Source organism: Opisthocomus hoazin, chromosome 12 (genome assembly GCF_030867145.1).
Source record: "Opisthocomus hoazin isolate bOpiHoa1 chromosome 12, bOpiHoa1.hap1, whole genome shotgun sequence".
In the NCBI taxonomy this organism is placed as follows: Eukaryota; Metazoa; Chordata; class Aves; order Opisthocomiformes; family Opisthocomidae; genus Opisthocomus; species Opisthocomus hoazin.
Genome location: NC_134425.1, coordinates 2,250,892 through 2,259,018, shown reverse-complemented (window position 1 = coordinate 2,259,018; position 8,127 = coordinate 2,250,892). Strand labels below are relative to the sequence as shown.

General features: G+C 67.6%; 1 protein-coding gene across 1 annotated transcript; it reads right to left on the bottom strand.

Moving 5' to 3' along the window:
- Positions 1 to 1,726: 1,726 nt before the first annotated feature.
- On the bottom strand, positions 1,727 to 7,489 carry CDT1 (chromatin licensing and DNA replication factor 1). Its single transcript, XM_075433687.1, has 10 exons — positions 7,058 to 7,489; positions 6,043 to 6,219; positions 5,763 to 5,968; positions 5,080 to 5,274; positions 3,769 to 3,914; positions 3,410 to 3,513; positions 2,943 to 3,131; positions 2,426 to 2,563; positions 2,140 to 2,341; positions 1,727 to 2,036 (listed from the first exon to the last, which is right to left on the bottom strand). Exons 1-10 carry the CDS (start codon positions 7,403 to 7,405, stop codon positions 1,873 to 1,875), a joined length of 1,869 nt encoding a protein of 622 aa, XP_075289802.1. The 5' UTR covers positions 7,406 to 7,489; the 3' UTR covers positions 1,727 to 1,872.
- Between the last annotated feature and the right edge of the window lie 638 nt (positions 7,490 to 8,127).

The following is an 8,127-nucleotide window of genomic DNA, read 5'->3' as shown; positions in this document are numbered from 1 at the left end:
AAGCCACTTTGGGGCTGAGAAACACCGTCCTCCTGGGAGAAGCCTACCCCGGGGCACTTGTTTTCGCAGCCAGCCCCTGCGCGGAGCCAAGGGGAGGCAGAACCTCGCACGCAGCCTTGGCACGAGGAGAGGGTCCCCGCTGCGAGGCGGAGAAGGGGAAAAAAAAATTCAGTTCCAGCCCAAAGAGCCGTGGAAAGCAGCTGCCTGCTGTGGAAGCGAGCATTAAGCCCCGCCAGGGCCAAGGGGTGACATCAGGGGACGCGGGGACGGTGGCTTCACGCCCGCCGGGCTGCGAGCAACCGCTGACATAACGGCCCACGGACCCAAGGCCACGCAGGGGTGGCTGCCAGGCAGGAGGACGGTTTTTCGTCCCAGGCAGCAGAACGGGAGCTGGCTGCGAGCTCCCCTGGGGCAGGTGCTGCGTGCCAGGCTGCCAGAAGCAGCTCTTCTCCGCTGCCCGCAGCGCAGCGTCCCTGGAGCGGCACGGTCCCTCGCCCAGAGGGACAGGGGACAGTCACCCTTCTGCACAAGCCCTTGACGTCCCAGGCTAAAACCAGCCCAGTTTGGCTCACAGAGCTGTGCCCAGTGGGCAGCTCCCACGCTGACCCGGGCGCTGGGCCAGGCTGGCACCTCTGCAGCCATCAGCACCCTCTTCCTCCCTCTTCCCAAGCCACTTCAGGGCTTTCCCCTGGGAAAAAGCCCCCCCTGCGCCCAGCCCTGCCTGCTCCTGTCCCCCCCCGGAGCTGCTCCCCATCTACAAAAGCTGCATTCAGCTCCCTGCGAACCCACGCTCACTTTTTCCAGCCGGTCTTTCTCCAGGAGCTTGGAAGACGACCCAAGCCCTTCCCCGATTGCCATGGAGAGCGGCGGTGCTAACGCGGCGCAGGCGGGCAGCTCACCCAGGAGGAGCGCTGGGTTAACACCAGTCAGCTATATTTAAAACATTTAATACAAATATGTTTTGACAAGTCCTGTAGTTGTTTCCAGTGAGAGCTGGAGATGCGTTTTTCCCCTGCCTTAAAAACGGACCGAGGCCCAGAACTCCAAAAACATCAAATCTGTGACTCCTTCTCTCGCTCCTTCCTGCCGGTCACCCCCTCACCCTGCCCCATCCTGCCTCCACCCCACCAGTCAGTGGAAGAAACCAAGATGGGGCACCCAACCTTCAGGAGGAACCTCCCTGCACCCAACCTTCATGAGGAGCCCCCTGCACCCCAACCTTCAGGAGGAACCTCCCTGCACCCCAACCTTCAGGAGGAGCCCCCCCTGCACCCCAGCCTTCACAAGGAGGCCCCCACACCCCAACCTTCAGGAGGAACCTCCCTGCACCCAACCTTCATGAGGAGCCCCCTGCACCCCAACCTTCAGGAGGAGCCCCCTACACCCCAACCTTCAGGAGGAGCCCCCTACACCCCAACCTTCAGGAGGAACCTCCCTGCACCCCAACCTTCAGGAGGAGCCCCCCTGCACCCCAACCTTCAGGAGGAGGCCCCCACACCCCAACCTTCAGGAGGAGCCCCCCGCACCCCAACCTTCACAAGGAGGCCCCCACACCCCAACCTTCAGGAGGAACCTCCCTGCACCCCAACCTTCAGGAGGGCACAGCAAAGCCAAGAAGAGCTCACTAGCTCCTCTTCACCGCTTGTGTCATCACTGCAGGGTGGAGGACCGCTTGCCCGCTCGCGGGTCAGGGGAGCGATGGTCCTCATGGACCCCGGCAAAGGAATTGGTTAAATTAAGGCGTTTTTGCTCTTCCTCAGCCATCCCCGAGGAGAAGCCCCCCCCACCAGCCCACACCAGATCCCGGAGCGCGGTCGGGATTTGCTACGTTCCAAGGAGGTTGCACGGGGGAAGCCTCCACCCTTGGGGGGCTCAGAGGGCTTCTGCCTCCTTCGCCGCCTTGGCGAGCCTCTCGGTGACGAGGCCGAGGTCCTTCTCCTTGTCCAGTTTGATGTAGGTGTCCGTCCTGATGGCATGGATCCCCACCCAGTCGGGGAGCAGCTCTGCGAAGAGCCGCAAGTGTTTCTCCATCTCGCCTGCGAAAAGGTCAGAGAACTCAGCTCCCCAGCCCGTTCCTCCCTGGAAGACCCCTCCCACGCCGGCGAGGAGACCCCCAACCCCCCCACCCAGCTCTCCTACCAGGAGGCATCTGCACGTCGTAGCTGTCAGCCATGCGGGCACAAGCCACCTCCATGGTCAGCGCCTGCTTCTTCTCGGCCACGAAGACGTTGCGCAGGATGCGGGCCATGGCCGGCAGCCGGCCCAGCATGGCGAGCCGCTCCTCCTGCCGCGGGTCCCGCGTCATCAGCGCCCGCAGCTTCTGCGCCTCCTTCGCCCGGATCTTGGGGAGCGGAGGAGATGGGGTGAGACACGGGCAGGACCCCCGGGCGCCGGCGTTGGGGCCGGGGCTCCATTACTCACTCACCCTCTCGAGCAGGTCCTGGGACACCCCTTTCAGAGCGCTGGAGGAGGTGCTGGCAGGGGACGGCGCTTCGGAAACCACCGGTTCCCCCGCACCGGCTGCGGCGGTTCCTAAGGCCAGGTTGGCAAGAGCTCTTTCCATCTGCTCATGTGGAAGAGGGAGGAGGAGTTGGGTTACGCTGGGAGCCGCTCGCGCTGGAGGAAGGCAAAGTTTCCCCTCCCTGCAGCCCAGCGCGGCTGAGCCATCCCTGCCTGCACGGAGGACACCTCGGGGTGCTTCACCTCCCCTCGGGGTGCTTCACCTCCCCTCCCGGCCCCGAAGCCAGCGCTGATGGCTCCTCGAGCCCGAAGCCAGCCCTACGCCGCAACCTGCGGTGGTGACGGCCAGGCTGGCGTTCCCACCTGCTCACAGTGCTCCGAGATGACGCTTCCCAAGCCCTGATGGGAAACATCTCCCCGGAGAGACGGCTGGTTTGAGGTCCACCAGCCGCAGATGGAGCCAGACCCCGGTCCGGACCCACCTTGGGGGTGAGCATCCCCCGAGCGGTGCTCAGCACCTCCTGGGCCGTGGTGAGCCTGTCCTCGTGCGGCGGCCGCGGCAGCTCCGCCGGGCTGATGTCCGGCACCTCGTCCACGTTGAAGCGGGGATGCCAACGGGTCAGCTTCTCCTCCGGCACCACCATGGGAGGGCTGAGGGAGGCCAGGAACGCCTGGAGAGGGGCGAGAGCCGCGTCACGGCACCTTGGGGCCAGGTAGAGGGGAGATGGTCGTTCCCCCATGCTCCCAGCACAGCTCAGCAACACGTGGCAGTGGCTTGGGGGAAATTCAGAGCCAGGAGAGGTGCCAGCGGCCGTGTCCCCTCCCCACACCTGCCGAGAGCATCCCACAGCCACATCCTTCATCCCAGATGCCAGCCCGCTCCTCTAGTGACCAGCGCGACCCCAGACCCCAAAAGCGGAGGGTGCCAGGGCAGGGGGGGGGGCCTCACCTTGTGGTGCTGCTTGACGATGTTCACCAAGCTGCGGTTGAACTCCTTCCTGCGCTCCAGCAAGCGCGACGCCGACAAGTGCGGGCGGCCGTCCGCTTTGTCCTCTACGAGGAGAGGACGCGAGCGTCACTGGGCCAAAGCACGGCAACGCCGCGACGGGGCCCGGAGCTCGAGAGCCGCGGGGAGGGCAGGATGAGGGCCCCGCCATGGGGCCAGAATCGCTGCCCTCTCATCCTCCCGCTCCTCCCAGAGGTGTTTTCCACTTCAACACCCTCACACGCCAGCTGATTATCCAACCGAGCAGAGAGCATCCCTCGGGATTCAGGGATCCCCCCCAGCTCTCCCCGCACCATACGCACCTTCCCCCAGCACCGGCTCCAGCGTGAGCTGGTAATCTGTCTTCTTCACGCCGTTGCTGAAGGTGGGGACGTTCTTCTCCCGGCGCAGCCTGTACGAGGTGGGATACACAGCCTTGATCTGCCCCACGTGCCGCTCCTCAAACTGCCTGCGGACCGGAGGGGTCACAGAATCCCAGAATGGTCAGGGTTGGCAGGGCCCTCTGTGGGTCCCCCAGCCCAACCCCCTGCCCAAGCAGGGTCACCCAGAGCAGGCTGCACAGCACCGTGGCCAGGCGGGGCTGGAATATCTCCAGAGAAGGAGACTCCACAGCCTCCCTGGGCAGCCTGGGCCAGGGCTCCGTCACCCTCAGAGGGAAGAAGTTCTTCCTCGGGTTCAGCTGGAGCTTCCTCTGCTCCAGTTTGTGCCCGTTGCCCCTTGTCCTGTCGCTGGGCACCACTGGAAAGAGTCTGGCCCCGTCCTCCTGACACCCACCCTGCAGATATTTCGAGGCATTTCTAAGGTCCCCTCGCAGCCTTCTCTTCTCCAGGCTGAACAAGCCCAGCTCCCTCAGCCTCTCCTCGCAGGAGAGATGCTCCAGTCCCCTCCTCATCCTCGTAGCCCTCCACTGCACTGTCTCCAGTAGCTCCTCATCTTTCTTGAACTGGGGAGCCCAGCACTGGACACAGCACTGCAGATGGGGCCTCCCCAGGGCAGAGCAGAGGGGGAGGAGAACCTCCCTCGCCCTGCTGCCCACACTCCTCGTGATGCACCCCAGGATCCCATTGGCCTTCTTGGCACCCAGGGCACACTGCTGGCTCATGGTCACCCTGTTGTCCCCCAGCACTCCCAGTCCCTCTCCACAGAGCTGCTCTCCAGCAGGTCCCCCCCAGCCTGTCCTGGTGCCTGGGGTTGTTCCTCCCCAGGGGCAGGACCCTGCCCTTGCCCTTGTTGAACCTCATCAGGTTCCTCTCTGCCCAGCTCTCCAGCCTGTCCAGGTCTTGCTGGATGGCAGCACAGCCTGCCGGGGTATCCACCACTCCTCCCAGTTTGGTGTCATCAGCAAACTTGCTGAGGGTACACTCTAACTCTTCATCCAGGTCGTTGATGAAGAAGTTAAACAAGACGGGGCCCAGTACTGACCCCTGAGGGACACCACTCGTTACCAGCCTCCAACCAGACCCAGCGCCGCTGATGCCAACCCTCTGAGCTCTGCCCTTCAGCCAGTTCCCAGTCCACCTCAGGTCAGGAACCCCGAGGGCTGACACCGGAGCACCGGCCCCGACAGCATCAGCTGGGACCCCGAAACGGGCCGCCCGCTGCTGCCAACTCACTTGCGCATCATGTCCTGCACCCCCTGCTTGACCTTGGCGAAGGTGATGGTCTCGGCGCGGTTGAAGAGCATCCCGGCGATGGTGTCCACGCTGCGGAACATCTCCGCCAGCACCTTGAACTTGTAGGGCAGCGTCAGCCCCGGGGGCAGGTCCTGCGCGAGGGTGTGGAACCGCTGGTACGCGGGAGCCTTCTCGCTGCCGGGAAAGGAGAGGGGGGGGTCAGGGGCCCCCCAACACACCCCAGCCACCAGGCACGGCGAACAGGGTGCTGGGACAGCCCCGAGGGTGCAGCCGGGGACCGAGACCAGCCAGGACAAGGGGCTCGCTGCCAACAGCGCTGAGCTCAGAGCCCAGGAGCTGCACGCCCACCCCGCTTAGGGGAGACCCCTCTCCGCCCCCCACCCCCAAAACTCTGGGTCACATCGCCCACCCTCTGTGGCCTGGGGATGCGGGTGCCCCGACGTTCACAGCGGAGTGACCACGCTTGAGGGCTTCAGAGAAGCCCTCCACAGGCAGCGGGGCCAGCCAGCGCTCCCGCAGAGCCCCCCCAAACCCCCATGGGGGTGGGAAGCCCCCCGGCAAAACCGCCGCGGGGCTGAGCAGCGGAACCGGGCTGCGGCAGTCACCGGGACACCCCGATATCCCCTCCAATCCGGGGCTGCATCCCCAAAGCCGCTCCTCACCCAGCGTCTGCCGCAGGAGCCACCACCGCGGTGTCCCCGGACGGCGTCGCTCCGCTTCCCGCTTTCTTCTCACGGATCCGCAGCTCCAGTCGCCGCACGCGCTCCAGCCGGCTCCGCAGCTCGGTGCTGGACTGGGCAGGGATGGGGGGCAGCTGGGCAAGCTCCTGCACCCTCCGCAGGCGGCACCGCAGCCCGGCCAGGTCCTCCTGGGTGGGGAGGGGGCACGCGGTCAGAGCGGAACACGAAAATATCGGAGCAGAAAGCCGGGCTCGTCCCGTACCTGCTGCAGGCGCCCGGTTGTCTCCAGGGGGGCTGCGTCGGGCTGCGCCCCCCCGTCCTGCCCCCGGCCCGGGGAGCGGGTGCTGCTGGCTGGGGGGTCTGCTGGGGGGTCCGCTGGCAGGCCCAGCGAGGGCGGCGTCAGGGGACGAGTGGCGGCCGGAGGCGAGGGGCTGGCGGCCTGCGGGAGAGCGGAGCAGCGTTAGAGGAGGTGCAGGAACCCAGGACCCCCTCCCAGTGCCCCCCTCCCCCCCCATGGCCTTGCGCTCGGGAGGAGAAGCCACGGGGGTCTGCGCTAGGGGCAGGAGGCAAGGCCTGGGGGGGGGGGGTCTGCATCAGGAGATGGGAGGGGGCAAGCCCTTGGGGGGTGAGGGAGGGGGTCTGCTTCAGCAGACGGGGTGGCAAGCCCAGGGAGGGTGTCTGCATCAGGAGAGAAGGGGGGGTCCTGCATCACGAAATGGGGGGGCAAGCCCTGGGGGGAAGGGGTCTGCATCAGGAGATGGGGAGGGCAAGCCCTGGGGGGGGGGGGGGAGGGGGGTGCCTGCATCAGGAGATGGGGGGGGAAAGCTCTGGGTGGGGGGCAGGGGTCTGCTTCGGGGGGGGGGGGGCAAGCCCTGGGGGAGGGGTCTGCATCAGGGCAGGGTGGGGGGGAGTAAGCCCTGGGGGGGAGGGATCTGCATCAGGAGAGGGGGGGCAAGCCCTGGGGGGGGTCTGCATCAGGAGACTGAGGGGTCCTGCATCGGGGGGGAGGGGGGGGTAAGCCCTGGGGGGGAGGGGTCTGAATCAGGAGAGGGGGGCCAAGCCCTGGGGGGGTCCTGCATCGGGGGGGGGGGGGGGGTAAGCCCTGGGGGCGTGTGTACTGGGCGAGGGGGCCAAGCCCTTGGGGGGGGGGGAGGCTGCTCCGGAGACGTTGCCCCCACTTTACGGCTCCCCCCCCCCCCCCCGCCACTAACCCCCCCCCCCCGTTCCCACTTCAGGGCCCTACCCCGGGGGATTGGGGGAGGGGGGGATCTCCCTACCGCGCCCGGCAGCCCCGGTTCCGCGTCCCGGTGCAGCTCCAGCCTCTTCCGCGCCGCCTTCCCCCTCGGCTCCCCGGGCCGGGCCCCCCCGGCCGGCGGCTCCTCTTCCATCTCCCGGCGGCTCCGCTTCCTGCCCGCCGCGGCCGGTACCGCCGGGGAGCGGCCGCGGACGGGGGTGCGGGGCGAGGCGGGAGGCGGGCGGGCGCCGAGCCCCGCCGGGGCCGCGTCCTCCCCCGGCTCCCGGAGCCCCGGGGCCGCCTTCCCCCGGCGCTCCCCGCCGCCCTTCCCCGGGGCTCCGGTGCCCGCCTTGACGCGGCCGTAGAAGTCGGTGAGACGGAGCTGGGCCATGGCCGCGGGGGTCCCGGTAAAGCGGGGGTCCCGGTAAAACGGCGCGCCCGCACGCGCCGCCCTGCGCGCCAAACGCCGCCGCTCGTGGCGGGAAAGCGCGCGGCGGTAGCACCGCCCACCGGGGCGGGGAAACGGGGGGGGGCGGTCACGTGGGGCGGAATTGGCGCCGCGGGGTTCTTAAAGGCGCCGTGCACCCGGTGCAGGGTGCTCCACGTGGGGACCGGGGCGGGGATCAGACCCCTTCCGGGGGACCAGACCATTTCGAGGGGGGGGCTCTGCCCTCTCCCGGGTCAGGGCACCGGCTGGGGGGTCTGGGGGGTGGGAGCTTGCAAACCGGGGGACCCTGAGCGGGGCAAACAGCGTCAGAAATGGCGCTGGCCCTGGCAAGCCCCTCTGGGCTGTGGTTGCCCCCTCCTCTCCGCTCTCTCCAGTGCCAGCCGCGTGCTCCCAGCTCGCGTGGGACCAGGCCCTGCCAAGCCCCCAGCCCCAGCTGGGGGTCCCTCGATGGGCGCTGGCACTGCCGCCTTCCCCCACGCCCGGTGTCCCAGCTGGGGACAACCAGGCTGTACTCATCTGGAGTCCTGCGTCCAGTGCTGGGCTCCCCAGTTCCAGAAAGATGAGGAGCTACTGGAGAGAGTCCAGTGCAGGGCTGCGAGGATGAGGAGGGGACTGGAGCATCTCCCCTACGAGGAGAGGCTGAGGGAGCTGGGTTTGTTCAGCCT